Source organism: Heloderma suspectum, chromosome 4, assembly GCF_057233095.1.
Source record: "Heloderma suspectum isolate Gila_16-S chromosome 4, 16-S_ref, whole genome shotgun sequence".
NCBI lineage: Eukaryota > Metazoa > Chordata > Lepidosauria > Squamata > Helodermatidae > Heloderma > Heloderma suspectum.
The window spans coordinates 6,731,977-6,755,626 of NC_139461.1; the positions used below are offsets into that span (position 1 = coordinate 6,731,977).

The 23,650-nt window shown below is 49.9% G+C and overlaps 1 protein-coding gene across 3 annotated transcripts in view; it reads right to left on the minus strand.

Annotated features, from left to right (window-relative positions):
• ZC3H3 (zinc finger CCCH-type containing 3) overlaps positions 1-23,650 on the minus strand; it is a 315,254-nt gene that overhangs the window by 34,078 nt on the left and 257,526 nt on the right. For all 3 annotated transcript variants that reach the window (XM_084848552.1, XM_084848554.1, XM_084848553.1), the window contains exon 10: positions 5,032-5,201. In XM_084848552.1, coding sequence (XP_084704678.1) covers positions 5,032-5,201 — 170 coding nt within the window. The remainder of the gene's footprint in view (positions 1-5,031; positions 5,202-23,650) is intronic.

Here is a 23,650-nt window from a genome sequence, read left to right on the forward strand (position 1 = left end):
CCAATTCAGCCGCTGAACATCTGCCTTCCCCCTTCCCCCACCCCCTGGCTCCCTGACACTGGCTCAAGTCCTGGCCCATCCCAAAGACTCCTGCGCCTCTGAACAAATCCAGCTAATGTGATGTTTTATCATGTTTGACATCCCTGTTGGCAGCACTAATAAAGGCAGAGGGAGCATGCTATTTAAAAGCTCTCCTCGTCTAACTGCCCCATCCTTTCCCTGAAAGGGGGCTGGAGCGTCAGCACTGCACAGACAGAGGCTCAGTGCCCCTCTCCTGCCCTGATGGACACCCCTCCCAACTCTCACATTCTCACCTAAAACGAGCAAGGAGGTATTTTACACCTCATTGACGCAGGGGATATAAGCTGGATGGCATTCCAAGTTTATTCTGTCACCCTGGATAACTCCAGAGAGCCCACAAGGGTATCTGCTGCTCCAAGCGCTACCATACAAGGAAGGGCTGGGGGCTCCAAGGAGAACTCTCAAGGACCAATTTAGAGAGACTTGTGGGCATCGGGACGTTCCTGCTCTTCCCCGATTTCACAGTCCACACAGCCAAGTTGCGCCCCCCTCCCCCCAAGATGGAGGGCTGATGAGGGATACAGGTCAGTTTGTCCAGAAAACCGCTGCCTGGTCCTACGTCAGCTAGCCTTTAAATTAATTCACATGCAGCCTAATCCTAGTCATGTTTACTCAGAAGTAAGCCTCATTGGGTTCAATGGGAATTTACCGCCAAGCAAGCACACAGATGTCTGCAGCATTAGATTCACACCACCTTGCACTCTCCATGTGGCTCAAGGTAGCAGCTTCATTAGATGGCCATTCCTGCTCCCATTTCACAGATCAGGCACTCAGGAGGAGACAGGGGTCCTAGCTCAAGCCCTCCCAGTGACTTCCTGGCTCAGTGGGGGCTAGAATTGGTGGTTAACTACCGAGTGGTGCCCATGCGGCTCTGAGGTTGGGGTTTGGTAGCAGGAGTCTTAGACTCAAAGCCCCGTTCAGCCACTAAGCTGGCCCTGAACACACAAGTCGCCAGTGTTGGGCCCAACAGTCTTGCTGTGTTGACAAATGTAGTAAGAAAATCCTGTTGTCTTTCCTGAGCCCTTCGTCAATTTGAGCTGGACCACACTCCCCTCCTACCCCAAGGCTCAGGCATGGTGGCGCTTAAAAAACAAACAAATACAAAACAGGAGAAACGACAGCTGCCTTCCTGTCTCTGTTCAGAACTCTGAGAAAGGGGCTCCTTCCAAGACACGGTGTGGACATCGCAGACCCGGCAAAAGTTCAGAAAGCCAAGGGAATGATGGTTATCAATTTTCCGTTAAAAGACGTGCCCAAAGTAGCAAAGAGTTAAAAGCGAGTAAAACAATTTAAAAAACAAAGAGACCACCCCCAAACAAACAGACCGAGTACAGAACATCCTAACTGCGCAAAGCTCCTTAACTTACTAATTCCTTAACTTACATCCCTTAACTTTGTCATACGCTCAGTGATCCTGCATCGCTGGCCAGGATGGAGGCTGAGCAAAAGGGGAACCCCATGAGTTCGTGGCCAAGATGCTCTTTGGACAAAGACTTCTGAAGTCCCCACTCCAGCCACTCAACTGGGAAGCCTAAAGCAGGGCTGCCTGGTATTCAAAGGGGAGGCAGTCTGTACTCTACACAGTTTCTTCCTCATCCTCAAGGACACTTTGGAAAGGGGAGAGGGTTAAACGGGATGCACCTCTATGCCCCATATAATCTACATGCTTCAGTAACTCCATCCTGGTACTGCAGACTTCCTTCCCCAAGCTGGTGCCCTCCAGATGTTTTGCACTACAGCTCCCAGCATTCCTGACCATTAGCTACACTAGCTGGGGCTGATGGGAGTAGAAGTCCAAAACATCTGGAGGGCACCAGCTTGAGGAAGGGTGCTGTACTGGAAACTAGTTTGCCTGTTCCCAAACAGTTGCACCGCACAATGGGGGGCAGCCCAACTACGCAGGGTCTGGCGGTGAATTGCAGCGAAGTGAGTGATCACACAGAGGGAGCCAACTGTCCCATTAACATGACAATGGAGGTGCCCACCCTCCCTCCCTGCACTCATCACAAGAGGCAGCATTGGAGGAACAGGCAACAGGGACACAAGAAACAGCAGTGGCAAGCGTGATGGGGATGACGCAGGAAGAGGGCATCAGCTCTGGAGAATGCGGGATTCAGCACTTAAGGGCTCAGGGCAGCCGGGGAGGGAAGGGCCCCCCACAGCTCAGCTGGGTGCCTGGAAGCCAAGCCTGTGAGCAGAAGAAGGAAAGCTGGAGGCTGTTTGAACCCCTTTCCTTTGTCTTGAGGCCTGTGTGGGAGACTTGAGCAAAGCAGCCTGTGCTGCCCAGTCCTTAGCGACCCCTGCAACATTGCAATGAGATCGGGGGGGGGGGACTTTCTGAGTCATTCACTGCTTCATTGACTCCCTCAAAACACTGCTGCCCCAAACAACTCACAGGGTTGGGCTGCCCCTCATCTGTCCAGGTTTGAGAGACTCAGTCAAAATGGGGGAGGGAGCCACACGCAGGGGAAAGGGCACAGATCCGAGGTGATGTGATGGAATGATGCAGAGGCTCCTGGCAGGACCGCTGCAGACAGATTTAGCATGGCCCCACCTCTTCTATTTTGGGCCTATATAAATATATCTGTTCTAATATGTAATGTGAAGGGGTGGGTCAGTTTCTCAGTACTTGGGGCGGGGGCACATGACAGAAGGCTGGACTAGCTTTGCTCAGCTCTCTCAAACATATTCCCAGCATCCTGGTGCCCTCAGCAAAAGCCCAGTCTGACAACAAACATGAGGAGCCAGGATGGGAAAAGACCCAGGCGCCTGGTCGCCAGTTGCTCAAAAACATGGGCTACCAACGCCAACAAATCCAAGCAGAAACACACACAGGGCTCCAGCATCGGCCATTCGATTTCTGCTCTCTGACTTGGTGCTGGAAGGGTTAGACTGAACAAAGCTCTTTTCTCAAAGCGTCCTGAAAGACAAAACCTCCCATTCAGTTCATATGGCACCCCAAAGAGCCAGGGTGGTTCTAGAATCCCAGGATGGGGAAAGGACCCACTCCTGAGCTGGGGGTGATGGAAGGGCAGGATGCGCTGCTAACTGGGATGCTTGTGCCCTGGCCAATGTGGAGAAAGAAAGGGGGGGAAAGCTCCTCTGCTCCCGGGAGCGATTCCGCAGAGTGAAGGGTGCACAGCTGAGTGGGTGGCTTCCTAGGAAGGAGGGAGCCTGCAACATCATGACAATGACATGATCAATAGGCCCCCAAGGGCACCTGGGACAACAACCTTGACGAGGCTCTGTTTTATGCTGATGCCTGGCTGCTGATGCGCTCAAGTTTGAAGCGCAGCCTGAAAGGTGCCTCCTGTGATGCGGCTGGCATCCTTCTGCATCCACCGATGTGTGTCCCAGTGTACCAGGCTGCTTCCCTGTTCTGCTGTCTGTGGCATAGGAGGGATTTGAACCTGGGGCTCTCACTTCTAATCCCAACACTCTAGTCCACTCTACTCACCTGGATGCTTAGGCACTGTTCCTCCTGAGTTCAAGGAAGAAAACCCATTCAGGACTTGCCCCAAATATATCAGCACCTTCCTCTCATCTTCTTAACAGACCATCCCTGTTTATTGTCTCTAGGAGTAGGAAGTGGCTAATACCTTCTGTACGGGCCAGCAAGATCCGGTTGGTCCTTGGAACTGTACTCAGGTTGGGAAGAGACTGGGGTATAATATTCAGTGAACTGATCAACCTGCATCCAGACTGTACCACTGCAGACTGAAAATGGGTGCTCATATGAGGGAATGCTCCTCCATAACATAAATAAACAAACGTATCCCTGCATATAGAAAACTAGCATGTCAGGGAGAAGGCTAGGCTAGAATTCTTCTCCCTGGCATGCTAGTTTTCTACGTACAGGGATTGTTTTGTTTGTACGGTATGGAGAAGCATTCCATCATGTGAGCTTCCACCCAGAGTCGGCGGTGGTACAATCCAGACTGAGGTTGATTACCTCACTGAGAACTAGGTCTGAGTCACTGTGTGATCATTCTAACACTTTTGTATGCAGTGTATGGATTGGAAGGGTACAGGAGAGAGGCTGAGCTCCCTGTCGCTTGGCCCAATGAAGACCCATACCTAACTGGCTTGGGAGGAAACAAGGATGATCTCCTTCACTCTCCATGCCTCCTTGCAAGGCAGTCAGCTTATGGCCTTCTGGGTTAGGACCTTGTACACAAAGAAATGTGAGAAGCAAAGGAAGCAGGTAATTTTAAAACAGGACACACACAGCTCATCATGTGACTCCTGATACGTAGATGAGTTCAGGTGTGGCCTCTAATGACCTCACAATTGTACCGTCTGAGCTACAGACCAGAGAGAGTGAATGTGTGAAGTAGCACAGGATAGACCATAGGCATGCAAGGACAGCATTGCTTGGATGAGAACTGAACACATACCCAGCCTCGTCCCAAACTGCTGTGGGATGCCTTGTGCCCTTACATGGGCCTGCCTCAGACTGTGTGACGGAGCATAGGTTACAGCAGCCACAGGGAGGCCCCTCCAAATGGCCTTCCCATGACAACTAATCCCACCTCTGGCTACAATGTAAGGTGAACTAACTAACTAACTACAGGAATATGTACTGGGGGCCCATGAAGGCCCACATCACAGCAGCGGAACTCCCAGAGGACGGGACTGCTATGGGCAGCGACCAGGAAGGGGTTCAAATGCCAGACCTTTCAGCAACACCCTCTGTCAACAGTCACTTTGGACACACCACAGTCACAGACACATAATCCCCTTTGGAATGTCTCCATCGTGTCTGAGGAGCCCGTGCCCATGCATGATAGTGAATAGCCGTGCAAACCTGCCGGGGATATGAAACCATTTGAGGGGAAGAGACTTGTCATCCCAGCTGCCTCTTCAACAACTGACGGTATTCTGGAATACATACGAGGCTTCTGACTAGGTGGGAAGACGGCCGTTCCACGAGCTGTTCTGCCTTCTTACCTCAACGTCTGACCTGCAAGGGGCCCCCACTTTGGTGCTGGGCACTCGTGCTGAAAGGAGTCTCTGGCCAGGTGCTTCCTCTGGGGATGCTGCAGCTTGCACTGGGCGCCTTTGGGGCAGATTCCATGCTTTGAGAAGTCCGGGCACACCAGCGTGTGTTTCTTCTTGCACTGAAAAGAAAGCCAAGAGTGCCCACTATGAATTGGGTGACAAATGAGCAAGAGGCTGCTGGCTCTCCAAAATGCCTTCTGGTGGGGGCTCCCCAAAATATGAGCTCAGGCATCTGCGGATATGCTTAAATGTCTGGGTTGACCTCCCAAAGTGGGGCGTAAGCTCGTATGGAGTAGGTTTTAAAATTAAGCCATTATACATTTCAATAACTATTTTAGATCCGGTGTCTGTGTTTGAATCGGATTAACCACCCAAGTCTCTAGGAGGGATGGGCTGCAAACACAAAGACAATGAACGATTTTGCTTTCAATGAAATAATTACCCAAATTACGAGTAAAATCTTACAGCACCTTCAACAAGTCTGTGGTGGTGTGAGAAATGAAGGCCATGCACAGAGAGGGAGAGGGCATGCGTGCATGTGTGTGTGTAGAGGAGGGGAGACAAGCAGAAGAGGGCAGGAGAAAAGGGCCTATGCGTAATGACTATGAGATCATGGCGGATACTCAGTGAGTCACTGAGACAGTGATCAGGAAGGCTGTGGCAGATGGGCGCTAAATTTCAAATACTGGTTTGAAATAACCAGCCACATGTTTAGAGCTGAGCATGAAGATGCGCAGGCATTCAGCCACTGTGATCGGCACACCCCCTACGTTCACAAAATCTCACTCACTGGGCAGCTATCCCACTGAATATTTGTGTGGACTGTATATGTAATCTATGATGGCAAAATAAATCTATGATTTATTCTTCTTTTTTTAAGGCTTGTATTTCAGTCCCTGACCTGAAGTGACTGAACTGTTCCAACCCAAAATAACTGCAGCCCAAACCAGTCTTAACGGCTTCCCTTTACTGAGATGCTCCAAGAAAAGTTGTCAAGAGGGTGTCAATGGCCCACTGGCCATCATCCGGCAATCACAAATGCCTTGACATTTCATTGCCTGCCCCCCACCCCAGCCCCAGTAGATTCATCTGCTGTCTGCTCAAGTCTCTGAAGTGGGAGAAGCCAGGATTACTGGCCTAAGATTCTAGAAGCCTTGGCTGGGTTTGTCTGTTGTGGCAAACACTTGAGAGAGTCCAGCCAGTAGACTGTGGTGTGAGGATCTTTTGCTGTCAAGATGAAAGAAGCACCAAGTGTAAGATTTGTAAACTCTCAGTGGTAGGGGCTGACTTGATTTCTGTGGTGTTTTTGCTCAGAAGTCTGTGACTGTTTATTTATAGTCCCTCAGTGATTATTTATAGAGCCATCAAAGTGCATGGCATTTTATAGAGTAGCTAGAAAGAAGACAGACCCCTGCCCTCAAGGTGCTTACAATCTACAATTCAGCCTACAGCCATCTTGGCCCCTTGCCCCCAAAGGTGAACTCTGGGATCCGAATCAGTTAATCATACTCTATAGACCTCTACCATAACATAACTCCTCCCTCCTCTCCTGTCTAATTTGGACTGTAAGCCTGCAGGCAAGGCCTTGTTGGAGCTTTTAAATAATGGACAGCATCTAGCGCTCCTTAGGTGCGTTATGGGTAATAGATGATGAGGCTGACTCTGACAACTGTGGCAGAAACAATGTCCACAGCACCATGGCCCCACTGGCTAGCATGGCCTCTGTACAGGACAGTTACAGCCAAGACCTTACCGGACAGGAAGCAAACATCTTCAGAGCCAGAGCGCACAAAACAGGGCGCCAAGGCACAAAAGGAGGACGGGTAAGGAAGAAAGGGCTGGTGGGGCACTGCGGGGTCCCCAAGAAGCTTACGGTGCAGTAGCCCAACTCTGGATCAACCTCCCGTCCCCGGAGTGTGTGCAGCTGTGTGCTGCACTCACCACATTCAACACCTACTTGGGCAGAACTGACATTCTGGGCCAAGGGATGCTGAATTCCACCACCACCACCACAAGACGTGATTTTGGAAGATCTGCACATTCTGGCCCACTTTTTTGTTGCTGCTCTCCACAGGGAAGGGCAAGGAGCCATGCAGAGCACCACGGCGCCCCTGCTCCGCCTGTGGCGGCACCAGTGGTCCCGCCCAACGTGCTTCCATGTTTGTCAGTAGAGCAGCCTTCCTCAGCCTGTTGCCCTCGTGATGTGTTGGGCTACAACCTCATCGTTCCCCGCCACCATGGCCGGTGGACAGCCCCACTGGATACAGTGCCAGGTGCCTAGTCCAGAAGCCATGTTGCCCAAACAACGGGCCAGCTCTCTCCCCCTCATGTCTGATCTGGGGACCGATTCCTGTGTTATGTCACTATTATCTTTTTAAAAATCCCCAAGGTCCCATTGCACTACAGCAGAGGTACTCAACCTCATGCCCACCACATGATTTAGACTACATGTCCCATAATTCCTGTAAACTGGCCATGCTGGCTGATGGGAGCTGAAATCCAAAACATCTGTAGGTTTTACAGATGATGGGGCAAGGGAGACTTAGTTCTCAATGGCTCCCATTAAATTCTATGGGCGACAAGAAATGAGACACAGCAGAGAAGATGCTAAACTTTCCCTTGCCTGGGGCACTGAGGTCACCAGGGTCAGGCAGAAGCTCCCAGGGGCAGAGGCAGCATGACAGAGGTGTACAAAATGATGCCTGGTGTGGAGAAAATGGACAGGGAGACATTTTTCTCCCTCTCTCATAACACCAGAATCCAATGGGGTCATCCCATGAAGATGAATGGTGGGAGATTCAGGGCAGATAAAAGGAACACAGGACATAGTTAAATTGTAGAATTTGCTACCACAAGGTGTAGAGATGGCTACCAATTTGGACAGCTTTAAGGGGGGATTGGATAAATTCATGGACAATAGGGCTACCAATGGCTACTAGTCAGAATGGCTATATATGACCTCCAGTGTCAGAGGAAGGATGGCCCTGTATGCCCATTGCTGGGGAACATGACCGAGAAGGTGCTATTACCTACTTGTGGGCTTCCCATCGGGGCGTCTGGCTGGCTACTTTGGGAACAGAAGACTGGACTAGAGAGGCCTTTGGTCTGATCCAGCAGGGCTCTTTGTGATTTTTCTTACAGCTGTGTGGCACTCCAAGCACAGATCAGACGTTTTATTAGCACAGAACAGTGGTCTTTCCATCGGCAGCAGCACTAGAGCCACGGGCCATAAAAACACTGCCCTTTTCAGTCACCCCCCCCCCCCCGAAGTGTTAAGCCAAGCTTGAGCTCTGACCTTTACTGGGTGGTTCAATTTCACCGATATGCTTGAGCAGGGAGAGAGGGAGACTTTGTGAAAGGGGACAGGGAGGAGCTTGGAGTTTTCTGCAGCTCTGAGGCACCTCCTGAAGCCAGCCAAAGTCCAAAATGGGGGGGGTGGGGGAGAGGAGACTGAAACAGAAGGAGGGATGAGGTGATTGGATGAAATGCAGGCATTAGCCTGAAGGACCTGGTTGCAGATGCTGAGAAGCCGGGGCAGGGAAAGAGCCATGCATTGGACACTCTTGAAGCCCCTGGACGATTACAGGCAGGGGTGTTTTGGGCCAGTCACCCGGAAGCACTAGCGTTTCCCTGGGGGAGGTGTTAAGAGGGGTGCAAAGCACGCTTGTTGCACCATCCTTCAGACCAAACATTTACCCATCTGCATCCCCACTGCGCGTTGCGGAGCAACGTTGGGCGGGGGATCAAGCTTCCAAACCCACCAACTTCCTTCCCCACCATGGCCACTGGTAGACCCTCCCTCTCTTTCGCGTGCCCTAGCTCCAGCCACTGCGCTTCCTCACTACATCACTGCACATGTGCAAGCACTACAGGAACGCCAAGTGAGTCTGCTTTCACGGCGCACACGAGAGAGGCTGGTCATGCTCCAGAGCCCAGTGGCCTGCTCCCAGCCGGGAGTGAGGCCGCTAGAATGACGCCCATTCACCAGAGCAGAAGGACGTGGCTGAAAAACCAAAGGCATGGCCTGTTTCCTCCAAGCCCTGCGAGTGGGAAGGGGTGCACTAGCTCAGGAAACCTCTTTGCCGGGCATGAGGACTACGTCTCAGGGCTGGGCCCTCTCCCGTTCCCTTTTTTAATTCAATTGTGCGAGCAAAGAAATCTGTAGAGAAGCACACAATGTTTTTGTGGCTGACGTATCTGTACAGAAACTGTCAAAAAGAGTTGGAATTATGGTCATAGACTTCCCCAGGAAATATTATGCAGAAATGCTACATCAGAATGTGTTGCATCCACATCTAAGCATGCACTTCAAGATATGGTCAAATGGAAGTGTTGCTGTGGAGAAGACTGCTCCTTCCTCTCTTTTGTCCATCAGAGAACTTCTTTGCTGACTCTGAGGATGTTTTATCTCCAGGGCTGAATCTCTGAAATTCTAACGTTTCGTATTTTACCATTTGGGCCTAATTGTATTATTTGTGTGTGCTATTTTTATGTGTTAGTGATGCATTATCTAAGAAAGGGGTGGGCAGACATCAGGCTTGCAGGATCTACTTTGCTTTTCTACGAGAACCCCACGATCCTCCCACCAGGCCCTGGCACAAGAGGCACTCAGGATGAAAGAAGTCTGAGCCCGGGGACTACCAGAAGTTCTGAACAGAGTTCACAGTCCTTCTACCCACAAATGCACTCCTGGCTATCCCAAGCTTTCTTCATTTCAGCAGTGTATCATTTTGTGGCTGCTATTATCGGGAGCCAGAAATCCTTGTAGATCTAATGCAAATCGCTTGGAGGTCGACCAGGAGATCCAGATCTATCTTCTGCCCCTCCCTGATCCAAGAAGCTAGTGCACTGTAGTGGTGTAGGGGGTACGACAAGTGGCTAAGGCATCCGCTAGTTCAAATCATACCTCTGCTACAAACTCACTGGGTGGCCTTAAGCAAGTCCCAATCTTAGTCCCCCCACCCACGCTCACCACCCATAATGCGGGCATAATATGGTAATGGTCTACCTTATGAGGTTGTTGCAAGGATTATAAAGATAATGGTTGTGAAGTGCTTTGAGCATTCTAAGTGCTATGTCTAAATAGCGAGCTCTATAAGCATTATTTTAGGTTTTTTGTGTTATGTACTGCAGCCTTCTGTAGCCTGGTGCCCTCCAGATGTGTTGGGACTACAACTCCCGTAACCCCACCTGAGCATTAAATACATTTCAAAAATCTAAATAACTCTGTTGCACCGAGGCCTTTTTCTTTTCTTTTTTTAAAGAACGTCCCACCCAAAAGAAATAATGGTTTTTTTAGTGCAAAGAACAAGCTGCGACCCTGAGCAGTGACTGTGCATCAGCCAGAGTTAAAAATACATGCATCCCGGAAAGAGGAGCCGTATTGTGCCCTGGCATTTACAAGGTGTTCATCCGCTTTTCCGGTCCCTTTTCTGCAAATTACAGGGCCTGCCTTTCTCCCAACTGAGATGCCTTTCTCCCACCTCTAGTACCTCAGACCTTTCCCTCCTGCCCCCCCCCCGCCCCAATCCTGGCACTCCCATTAAAAAAAAGCACTCCAAAGCCAATAATTGCATTAAGATCTGTTTACCAGCTTCTTTTCAAGACTATACTTCTATAAAGAAAACAAACTGTGTGTGTAATTAATTCCAAGGCTGTGTCCCACTCTCAAGTTTCGAATGACTTTTCCACACCATTCTTAGCTTGGCTCAGCCTCAGCCTATGACAACATCTTTTGGCCATCCTTCCGCGGCACAACAGCCTCCCCCCTGGGTGAGGATGTCAGGCAGATGGGACCCAGGTCATGGGGAAGGCAAATGGGAGGGCGATGCAGCTGCACATCCCCCAAGTGCTTCTTTTGCTTTGCAGCCGAGGGCCACCGGCCCAGAGGCAAAAAATTGCCCTGCCACACCCAATGCTCTGTCTGGTGGTATGATGGAAAGGGCTACGCACTAATGTTCCATATAGGCCCAATGCATTAACACCCAACAAAACAGGAGGATTCAGTTACTGTAAGCCCTGCGCATGTCAGCTGAGGTGAAGAGGAGGAGCCCTAGGTTTAGTGTTGTAAGGGAGCAACCTCATTCCTTGGGCCATTCGATCCTGTGCACCTGTCAGTGCTGCTAATTTTACCACCCCCAGCAGGATCCAGGCCAGCCAGCAGGTTGTACCATAAAAAGGAAGAAAAAAAACCCTCTGTTCACTCCCAGAAGAACACAAGAGAATCCAGCAGGAAGTGCAGAGCAAGGATGAGGTGGGACGGAGGCGGGGAGAGAAATGTGGACTGCTAGACTGACCATCAGGATGATGGGGGCTGTTCCTCAAAGAAACAATGCAGATGGTATTGCAGCTTGGGAATCAATGGCAAGGTTCTAAACCCTGCCAAAGCTTCCATGATCTCAGCTGCAGACAGGCTTTATCCACTTTTTTTTAGAGTCTCCTGTGACGTGGAGCCTGCCTTCACAGGAGCACATCTGGAGTGGATGCCATCTGGAAGGACCTGTAAAAAACTACTGCACTGGGGCTGTTCATCCCCATGGCATTCTCAGGAAAGTTCTCACATGATCCTTGGGGGCTGCTTCCAGCACCGCTTCGATGCACGGCAATTCCATGCCCATGTCAGGGTTGCTTCTGTTATTACACAGTAGATAAGTAAAGGGTCTTACATATGCACATTGGTCTTCTCCAAATTTGAGATGAATCGTACAATTGACCCATGACAATCAAAGAAAGGCCATAGGTCAGTGATACAGCACCTGCTTTGCAAGTAGATGCCAAAAGTTCGGTGAGCAAAAAAGATACAGGTGTAATAGCAAGACTGAGCAATATCAGAAGGAACCCTCACAACCACAACTACCTGGAAACCAACTGAATTCTGTTATAAAGGAGGAGGAGGAAGAAAAAAGAATTGAAGGCAAAGATGCTTGTGGAGGGAAGAACATTCTGGAAACGGCTCCTGCTGCAGCTAATGAGATTGGTGGTGGGGGTGGTGAGATGAGACAGAAGGAAACTGACAGAGAGGGTATTCACCCAATGCCTTGGGGCACATGCACTGGTATCCACTCAGTGCCCAATGGATGGGGGTCAGCAACACCTTCTCTTTACCCTTTAGCTAAAACTCCATAACAGGGGTGGGGAACCCCAGGCCCAGGGGCCAAATGTGGCCCTTCTGAGGTCCCCATCTGACCCTCCAGGGTTCTCCAGATGGCCACACCCCTTCCTTTGGCCCCACCCCTTTGTCAGATGCAGATCATCCTTCCTCCTTCGCAATCAACACCACCCGGAGACAAGCTTCAGGCTGTCACTAATTTATTTTGCTAGGAACTGGCCTCTTTACAAATGCAGATTCTAGGAACATTCTCAGACTGCCTCAGGCCCCTAAACCACTAATGTGCAATCCCTAATAGAGTTGCCAACAGTCTGGGCGTGAACCTCTCATGGCCAGACTAGTTTCACAGTGATGTCTCTCCCTCAGGGCGGCTCTCTCCTACGATGGCTTCCAAGAGTGGTTATCCTGGCAGTGCATCTGAGCCCTGCCCCTAGCTTTTCCTGCTTGGCTTTACGACGTGCCCTAGCATCTCTCAAGTCACACCCCTCTTCCACCTGCTCCTCGGAAACTTGAGTTCTCACAGTGGAGGGAGGGGGCAACGACTCAGCCTGGGCCACGTTTGTCAATGTCTTCAGAGGAATCTCTCCCAGCATCTTGGCTCACTAGGGAGGTTCCTCTGATGTAACTGTTCCAACTCAGATTCAGAGTCGGAGCTATCAGAAATCTCAAAGCGCTTGGACTCATCCCTGACATCCTTTCCCCTTGACCAACAATCCTTTAGTGGTTTCCTGGCTTTTGTGCAGTTTTCTCCCCTATTCTAAAAAGCTGAAATGCCTCTCCTAAGGCTGAATGACTGGCAATAAAAGCCTGGGACTTTTTGCATTCAGCCCTGCCCACCACTGGAATGAGGCCCCCAGGAGCTTCTCTGAAATTGAATTTGGCCCTCGGGGTGAAAGAGCTTCAACACCCCCGGCTCTAGAAAGTTCCAAGCTCTGGCCTGTGCACACACAGGATCTCATTTGTGGAGCTGCACAGAGACCACAAATGCCAGCTCTATATGGATTTGAAGATGGATTGGTGGGGACGGGGAGGGGGGACTTCAGAAATGGCCCTGAGATACAACCTCTATCAGTTTTGTTGGGAAAATGGCAAAATCTGTGCAAGATCAGCACACAATTTTACTATGTGGTCTCAGTTGTCCAATTTTTAAGTACACTAGCTATGGATATTCCTGCCACCCATATAAGCATCCAAATCCTTTAACAATTTTGGTGAAGCTATTTCAAGCCCCAAGCTCAGCCTCTGCTGCAAACAGGCCATGAAAAACAGCCGTAAAGGTCATCGAGGTTTCTGCCGAGCTACCTCAGGTAGGAGAGTCTCCGAGTTGCGGGATTAACTGGCTGGATTGATGTCAGGCTCTTTGAGTGTTGCTCTTTCCCTGCAAGCTCCTTGTGCTGAGCGGCTGTTGGGATGCGATCGCCGGGGATGGAGAGGAAGCTTTTCTGAAGCTATTTGGAATTGACAGCTAGTAAATAAGCCTTTTTAATGGCTTTTTAATAATAATAATAATAATAATAATAATAATAATAATGGGCTGCAGATGGAAGCAGCTTTCAGAATTCCAGCTTCCTGTCATTAAAACCTGGAAGGCAACACAATCCCAGCATCATATGCCGGCTCGGTGGAATGATAATGGAAACGTTTATCAGGCCCACAGAACAACGGCATGGGATGTTCCTTTTAAACTTCAGCTACAAAGGGGGTGGGTAAGATAAAACCACTTTTCTTGTTTGTGTTCTACACTTTGATATTGGAGGACAATGCTGACTGCCAACTGTCAGGGCCTAAAATAGCATTCCCCCTCCCCGCAAACTGAATACCCCAAGGTGCCAAGGCCCAGGAGGCCCTGGGATGATCACAAAGCCCAGCATCAGATCTTGGGACAAAGCTACAATGCACATCTTTGCACCAAGTGGAAAGAGGCGGCAGCTGGTGGGGGGAGGGGATGCATGTCACAGCTGCCCATCCCTATTGCTGCCTTCCCCAACCTGATGCCCGCCAGATGTTTTCAACTACAACTTCCATCATGCCTGACCATTAGCTATGCTGGCTGGACCTGATTGGAGCTGAAGTCCAAACCATCTGTAGGCCACCAGGTCGGGGGAAGTCGCTATACTAGATACACCACATCCACTGTAGGCTACAGCTTCAGCATTATCCTACTCTTTGTCATCATTGTATAGTTGATGTACATGGTTCTGATCTGACAGACCAGCCTTAGCAAGACACACACTTCCCTGCCCCAAGAAAGTTACAATCTAAATGTTTGACAAAGGGGGAAGATAAGAAAGAGAGGGAAGGCAGAAAGATAACCAAGGATGCATGTGAGCAAATACAGCTATTCTGGCTTAGGCATGGATACGAGGTTAGGCCAAACGCTTCACAGGCGGGTTGCACTGATTTTATTTTGATGTGAATGCAGCAGAACAGGTCATGTGCTGTGAAAAATGTGCAAAAAAATTAACGTCAGGTCTTATTCATAAAAACAGAATGTGTGTTGGCCTACCCTGGCCACAGAGTTGTTGGAAGTTCACATTTCAATCTGTACAGGGACCCACCAATGGCCTCTTGGTGGCTATGTGGCAAGCATAAAGACCACAGGCACACTCAAAGGGGTTGTGGTGGCTCCTCCTCAGCTGTGGAACTCCTTTCCTCCAGAGTTGAGCCCAAACCCAGCTATCTTTCAAAGGCAATATAGGGTCTAAAGTTTATAAACATAAATACACGCACGCGCACTTGCATTATCTTGCATTCTTTAAGTGTAGCTTGTAATGTTCTTTGCTAGCCCTTCACACCACTCGCTCCTGGTAGGAGACAGCCCACGTCTGGCGGCCTCGCCCTCTCGGTTCTGCTGATTCGTCCATATATTTGTAGGGCGCGGTGTCCTCATTCTATCCCTTTGCTGTGGAACAGACCTGAGGGCCAGCTGCCCAAGCGTCAGCTTACAGCTATTGATCTGCAGCGGCTTTTCCTGGTGTATTTGCTTTGCAACTCTGACGGTGAAACTCTTGAAGAAAAACGATTCCTGCTGCCAGCTCAATCTCAGGCCCTGACAAAGCCAAAACATGAGACGTAGCATTTGAGAGAAGCCCACAAAGCGAGGGGCACAAGAACGTGAATTATTCAACAAGCTGGAAGTTGCAAGGCTGGCGGTGGCAGGATCCCTTTGGATCATGTGACTCCAGCCTCGAAATTCCCATTGCTTTTTTACTCGGAAGAGGGAAACGCTGCCTGTTGATTGAGCTACAGAAGAGGACACGTAGCTCATGAACATCAGTTACAAACAAGGCGGGTGGCAAGCACCAGGATCCACTTGCTCCTCGCATGGCTGAGCTTCTCGGCAACACTGCCTCCCCCTACCAAATTCATAAAGCAACCCTACGCAAGCCCCTACTTAAACGAAAAAAGGTTGTTGTCTTTGACCAGCCTCGTGAAGGTTCCCAACAAGCTGGGGCCAAGTAGGCCTCCCTAGGGAAGGCATGGGGCAGGGTGAGTGCCAGTAAAAAAAAAAGTGCTCCTTGCCAGCACCTGCCTTGCCTCAGACAACTGGTAAGTGGGGGGGGGGGCTCAGAGAAGCCCCTCCTCTGAAGATCCTACAGCCCTTGTGAGGATCACGTTTTAGCCTTATATACATGACCAAGTATCAGAGGTGTTATTTTTCCCTTTGTAATTTCGGCAAATCCACTGGAAGTTTAAAATCAGAGAACGACAAACCCATTTGTCACACGTTACAACCTATTGTCATGGACAGATCTCTTAGTGACAACGAGAGGCACCGTTTTTGGCATGCTCCCTCAAAGGAGACGTAGGAAAAGTGGGATGACACGGGTGGTATCTTGACATGGATATGACACCGCCCTTCACCAGCAGCGACAGAACACATTCCCTTACAACACGACAGCTTCATCGTCAGGGGTCAAAACATTTCGCCCCACAAATTAACAGCAGGCATCTTATGCCCAGCTGTACAGTTTAAACCAGCACTGCCACCTGCAGCCAAATAGCATCTGCTCGCCTCAAGCCGGGAATGTTTACTGGCTTTGTAACAGCGCTGCTGTAGTGGGGCCGGAACACCCACACTAGCGGCTCTCTGTCCCCATTAATGACTCAGCAGGGTGGGTTCTCTAGTCTGAGCAGCCCTTTGGACTCACTACCTGCTGTGAGTGCCACCCTTCGCGTGGCTGTGTGTATGTTACCGACAGGAGTGCGTAATACAGGAGGAACAGCACCAGTTGGACTTACTGTCAGAAAACAGTTGTGTCTCTGAGGCTGCTGCTAATGAGGAGTTAATCACAGACTATTATCAAAGGGGAAGGTTCTTCCTCCCTCTCTCTTTTTTATCAAAACTTGCCCAAGCTATTAAACGGTTCCCATTTGTACTGATAAGCAACATTTACAGCATAAGTGTCTGAAAGTCACAGAAGACGCAGCAGTTATATTAAGGAAGCAGTGGGAGCCCTCATTATGCCATTACGGTGGAGGGTAAATAAGAGGTATCTTGGCGGAAATCTTTGGAGGTTAAAGTCAAAGAGGCAGGGCTGGTCGCAAGAGAAATCTGATTATATTTTGGACTCTTTGCGAAGCCTTTTAAATTAAAAGCCTCCATTTCTAATACCAGCCTTTATCACAATCACCTTTGTTTCTGCTCTTCCTGCTCTGTTGCAGCTGTGAGTTAACTCAGGAAAATTAATCAAGGAAGAAGCTGGCCAAATGATCAAACAAAGAAGAAAGCAGCCAAGAGCAGTGCCGTCTTCCTTCTCCTGCCTAATTCGACTGGATGGAGACCAGTCGCCCATCCCCCGGCCTCCCCACCATCAACAACCTCCAGATGTGTGAAAATGAAGGGAGTTGTAGTCCAACCCCTTGAGGGCACCATGTTGGGGAATGGTGGGCTACAGGATCACTGCAAACAGACAGGATCTGAAAAGGCTGGGAATGAGGCCTTCAGCCGGATCAGCTGTGCAGGCAAGAGCGCAAGCATTGTACCCACAGAGCCTTCTCCAGGCAGATGTTTCAGGCATTTCCAGAGAATGCTTCTGTATGTCTCTCGCGCTGGAAAACAAGTCTTCTGACACAGCCTGCCTGGAGTCGGACCAACGATCCTTTCGGATTTCATAATAAAAGAAGCTGGATCAATGGGATCAATGGAATGAACAGGGCAGTGTCACTGCGTTGTCCTCCTGCTGCTGCCATGTTATGCCCTCCTGATCAGCATCCCCATTAAGTCAATCTGTGGCATAAACGGGCACCACCCTCAGCCTCCTGGCTCAAAGCCTCCAGGCTGCCTCTGCATGAACTTTGAGGCAATCAAGACACCCTCTGTGTGAAATGAGCCTCTGGCTTATAACCTTCTCTGCATGACCCACAGCTTGAAACAGAGGAAGAGACACACAGTCGGGTGTTCCATTGGCCTGTGCCAATTTCCCCTGGCACTGCTAAGGGCTGAGCATGCCGACAGTATGAGCTGATCTCAGCACACAGTAGCTTCTGGTAACCCGCTGCAACTGAAAGCCTTTGGGTACCAAAAGCCAATCCATGCTAAGGTAATGGCAGCATGAGATAATCGGTATGGACAGTTACCGTCAGATGGCAGGTAAGAAACTGAGCTGGGAATCCTTGGTTCGAATCTCACCTCTGCTGCAAACTCAGTCGGTGGTTTTAGGCAAGCCTCCCTTCACCCCTCCCTCTTTCAGCTCCAGCTCCTTCTCCCAACACTGCTGGCTTCTGAGATGCTACTGGCCACAACACTTTCAAGCCTATCTTCACAGCCATAAGAAGCCATTATGGCAAAGGGAGGCCTTCCTCCATGCTTGGACCACAACTCCAAGCATCCTCCCATCCAGTCATGCTGGAGGGTGCCAGTTTGGGGAAGACTGGCATAAGGAATAGCAGTTTGCTTTTAAAAAAAATCAAAAACCCAAAGCCAGATTGCTGGGATTTGCTGAATTCTGTACCTAATTTTGACCATGCACATAACAGTTGAATGCCAATAGCTTCTTCCACCCCCACTCCCCTCAAAAACTCTGGGAGTTACAATTCTGGAAGGAGTGGAGAGAATTCTCAGGAAAAGCCACCACAGCTAAATCCGTTTAAAAGTTCTTTAAGTATGTAGCCGAGATGTTCCCTCTATTCTGTGGGGCATACATGGAAGAGACAGCCTGAAACTGGAAATGGGAGAACAAAGGCAGAGGGAACCTCATCCTCTTAATGCAAGGCAGGTCATTTTGAGCAAAAGAACCAGCGCCAGAAAAACTGGTGTCATTTTTCATAAAAACCCACATGGCACAAAACTACAGCTCATGAGATAAGCAAAGGTTGATCTTGCCAATCCAGAAAGGCCTGGTGCAAATGGTCTCAAAAGGTACTTACAGATTCAGGAGAGAGCGTACCATAAATTCTAAATAATAATGGATTTTTTTTTACAGGTGTCTTGTTTAAAAAAAAGGAAATGAGAAAACGGACAGACAAAAAAAAAGACTGGAAATGTAGCTCCTGCGGTGAAGCAGAAATTGTCCTCGCAGTGTTAGGGTCTAGCAGGAGAATGAGCAAAATGGAAGACAGATTCACCACCGCAGTATTTTGGACGTATGCCGTTGCCGGAAGTGGTGCAGCCTCCATGGGCAGCACTGGCCAAGCATCCAACACCAGAGGCCCTGTTGACTCTGAATTAAACTTGGACTCAATCCTGCAGCAGGAAAGGTAGATTTGTAGCATGTGTTAAGAACCAAGAATGACCCTCTCCCCGAGGAGCCGCCCCACCCCACAGCATTTCTTGGGGCAGTCCTTGATCTGGGTGTGCTGTCGTCTTCCAGGCCAGCCCAGGGAAGCGACTGCGTGCAAAGGTACAACAGGCAGCCTCCCTTGGAGGGCAGGTGAATTCGGCTACCTCTCCATTATTGGCAGCAACTGCATGCAATGCAGAGCTGAGGGAGCATCGCCTGTCCCCAAAGGAGGCTGGCTGGAAGGAGCCGAGGCCAGAATGGTTGATTAGGGAGAGGCACAATGGGCAGCTTTGCTAATTTGGCACGCGTGGATTCATTTGTTACATTTTAATCCCACCTTTCGGCAATTATATGCCCAGGGCAGCTAACAATAATACGAAATAACAACTACAAAATAATATAATAAAATAACAAAGACATATTAAAAAAAAACAAGAGCAGATCAAAAGAGCAGCCAACTAAAAACCATCCACCGTCACCCAGCGGCAAGAGAACACCATCCACTTGACAGTCCAAAGGCTGGTCTGAGCAGAAATATCTTTGCCTGCCAGCAGAAGCCCACCAGACAGGGGTCTCATTGGTCCTCCTAGGAAAGGAGCGCTAGAGTCCAGGCACAACTGCTGAGAAAGCCCACTTGGGTGTCTGCCTCACACACCCCTGCTTTGGCGGGACACAAAGAAGGGCCTCTCCCAAAGATCGCCGTAGCCAGGCAGACTCATCCTGATGACGGTAATCCTTCGGATAACCTGCCCCAAAGCAGGGGGCTTAAAGCCCATCACCAATACCTAGAATTGTGTCTGGAAATTAACCGGAAGCCAGTAAAGACATCGCAAACAGGGAGTCACGTGCTCCCAGTCACCAGCCTTATCCTGCCTTTCAAGGGCTGTCCACTTTGCTACTTAACACAAAGTGTTCCTGCCTACCTGCTTCAATTGTTGCCCCCTTCTCCTGCTCTTGAGGTGTTCTCAGGCTCCCAATCCTGGTGCCCAAGCCCCTCACTCCAACTGTGGTTGCACTGTATGGCTCTGAATCTCAGAAAGGCGGGCCATTCTCTGCCCCCCACCCCAAGCTCACAACAATTCTATAAACACAATGCCAACCCCCCAACCCCACCAAACATAAAAGCAAAACACAGAAAAAGGTGACACATCAATAACAACAGTAATTTTCCAAAATTCATAGCCAGGCACATGACCTATCAGCCATCCAGGGCAACTAAATTGGCTTGCTAGAAGAAAAGAAGTACTGAAAGGTCTTTGAACCATCATCAGGGAGAGAGGCAGACAGCTCTCCCTCGGCTCTGTGGGCCAGATGGGGAAGCTCTGTGGGCTGGATTAGGCTCATGGTGCAGAGGTTCCACTCCCATGCACTAGGCAAGGAACTGTGCAAACAATGGGCAGCCATAGAGAAGGTCCAGTAAGGCATATACCTCCCAACTTCAGATGGGGCAGGACACACAGGGCGGCCAGATTCATGGTTAAAGAGGTGGTCAGTGGAGGTATCCTTGCCATAAGCCTTTAGGCTCCCAGAAGGCTTGAATTATTTAAGCAACAGATTTCTTGCAGTCCTCTTATTGGACACAGTTTGGGAATTAATGTAATAGGGTGTCAGGGATGAGTCCAAGCCCTTTGAGATGTCTGACAGCTCCAATTCTGAATCAGAGTTGGAACAGCTAGATCAAAGCCTAGGGGAGGGACCTTCCCTACAGCCCCAAGACCCTGGGAGAGATTCCTCTGAAGGCCTTGACAAACAGCTGGCCCAGGCTGAGTCGCTGCCACCTCCCTCCACCATAAGAACTCAAGTTTCCGAGGAAGAGGGGTGTGACTTGAGAGACGCTAGGGCGCATCGCAAAGCAAAGTGGGAAAAGTTAGGGACAGGGCTTATATGCACTGGCAGGATAGCCACCCTTAGAAGCCAGTGTAGGAGGGAACCACCCTAACGGAGGGGCATCTCAGCAAAGCAACTTTGGCCATGAGGTTCATGGGCAAATTGTCAGCAACTTCACAACCCTCTGGTTTGTCTTCTCTGATTAGAGATCATAGATTAGTTGGTTAGGGCCTGGGGCAGTCTGCAAGCTCCTGTGAGTCTGCATTTGTAGAAAGGCTAGTCTCAAGCAAAATAAAGTCATAATAGCCTGAAGCTTTGACTCTCTGTGGTGCTGATTGCAAAGAGGGAGGACGATCTATTCCCGACATAGGGCTTGCGTGGAAATCCCAGCAAAGGCCTTACAGAAATTAATAGAGGCAGCATGTCATGGGCACATTCCTCTGGTCACAGCTCCAGAGCACGCACTGTACCCCACTGAAAGGGGTATTCTTGGAACAGGCTGAAACCTTGCAGGGCAGGAGTAGAGCACTAAGTCCATAGGCCAGCTGTCCAAAGGACCAACTTTGGGCAGGGTGAAACAGCTCACTGACCACAGGATCCCAAAGAGGTCCTTCTTAAGACAGACCACAGACACCAGTGTAAAGGAGCTGGCCTTGCAGAGCATGAGGAAGGGCAGAAGCGATCCTTCAAGAGGGCTCCCCACAAACTGGGGCCCCTACGCAGAAGGGAACTCCGCATCGCAGAAGCAAACACTGCCTTTTCTATGAAGAGTGGAAAGCCTTTGAAACCCAAGCCGGAAGATCACAAGGGCACAGCTTTCCCTTGCCAGTCGTCATGGGGCCCAGGACAGGAGGCGTGCCGGGAGGACTTTGCACCCTCGGTTTCCTGTGCTGACTCTTCCACGCCCCCTCGCCTCCCTGCCTGCCCTCGTCCTTATAAAAGTTAAAACTGCAGACAGCTGGGCTGGGCTGCCTCTCGGACACAGAAAAGGAAGGGGGGGAAGGCAGAATGGGAAGAGATTTACTCCCTTTCTAAATTATTCACAAGAAAAGGGACTGCGCATCTTTAACAAGCCATCGTTTTATGAAGCAAGGTTAACATTTTTACTTGATTCAGTAGAATATTATAAACTCTCCGGGGTCCATTTGAGGACTTTCTACTTTGTGCAAAAGGAACAGACTCAGCACTTTTTATATTATTTAGAGAATAAAATTAACCCTTGATGGCCCAGGCCGGGTATTTCCTCTCCCCAGTTAAATATGGCACGCTCAGCAATTTCCCCCCCTATATAATTACGGGCTGCTATCCATCATCTGTAGGAGAACGCTTCTCTGACACTCCAAAAGTGATGCAGTAAGCACCTTCACTAATAGAATAAATATTCTAAATATCTCTTTTATATTTTCATTTAAATTGGAATATTTTAAAATAATTGTACACATGCTGGCTGGGTGACTTGTACTAGGGCTGTGAAAAGGCTGCCCGGTTACGTTGATTTCACTCTGGAGGGAATGTCTCCTGCTACAAAACCAGGCATGATTTGGGCTCTGTTGCACGACACGGTTACCACAGGGTAATTCATTAGCACTCTCTTGCTGCCATCCTCCCACTCTCTGAGCAGTCTTCTTCCCCAACTTTGATTGTCAGCCATCTCTCCACCAGGATGCATCTGTTCTGTAATGAACTTCTAAATGTCATGGTGCTCTCTAGAAACCCTCCTTGGAGAAACACAAGAAGAGCCCTCCTGCATCAGAACAAATGCCTATATGGTTCAGCATCCTGTTGCCCTCGCTGGTCAACCAGATGCCTCAATGGAAAACCCTCAAGAACGGTAAGGGGCAACATCTCTCTCCCATCGTCCCCCACCCCACAACTGCTATTCAGTGGCATATGAACCTGGAGGGGTTCCGTCTTGCCATCATGGCTAGCAGCCACTGACAAGCGTAACGCCCATGAATTTTTCCACTCCAATTGAAGCCCACTGAGTTGCTGATCATCTCTTCTGTTCCAGGTGGTGATCTCAGCCGGATGGTGGCCTAGGCTGAGCAGGGGTGAGGGTGGTAGGCACAAATGTGGGTTCTGACACAGGCAGCCAGGCAAAGCCAGACAGGTGCAAAGCCAGGCTCCAGAAAGGGCAAGGCCAGGCAGGCACCAGCACCCTGGAGAGCTCCATGGGCAGCTCAGCCTGAAGCGTCCGAGGAGCAAAGCAGATTTAGAGGATGTGGGCTCAGAGCGACACGCACGCCCAGCCTGGGCCTGGGCCTGGGCCTGGGCCTGGGCCTGAGCCGCAGCTCGAGCACAGCCTCTTCGCTGAAAGGGCCTTGCTCGCGTCAAGAGCCGGCCATGAAGGAGGAGCAGGGGGAGCCATGCTGCTGCTGGCTTTGGGGCTGGACTGAGAGGGGCTGGCAACTTGGGCTTCTCTTGCGCTGGATGTGGGGATGTCTGAGGCCAGTCCGGTGGGCAAAACGTTGGTCTTTGTGGGGACCACACAGCAAGTAGCCAAGGGCCACAGGTTTACCATGAAGGTACGGTTGTTAAACTGCTTCACCCCTTAGTTTAGCGGGATGAAGCACTTTAATTCACCTGTCACTCTTCAACACAGTGAAATAATTTCATCTTCTAGACCCCAATGGGATCGCCTGGGACAGTGCCCTGAAAATCTGCCAGCATCTGCGTAAACAGAATTATGGCATCATTAATAGCTGGATACTTGTCTGGATGCCCTGTTAAGACAGCTTGGCTCGCTCAGGTTTAAATCTGGTACCCAAGAGCTTGAGAGTTGGAAAAGGCAAGTTCTCTTGAGCTATCCAGAGTCAAGCACATGCACACACTGAACACTGAGGGCTAGTGCCATGCAATGGCTGAGAGTGTGTACTGCGACATCCCCAGTTGCACTCTCACTGGGCCACCT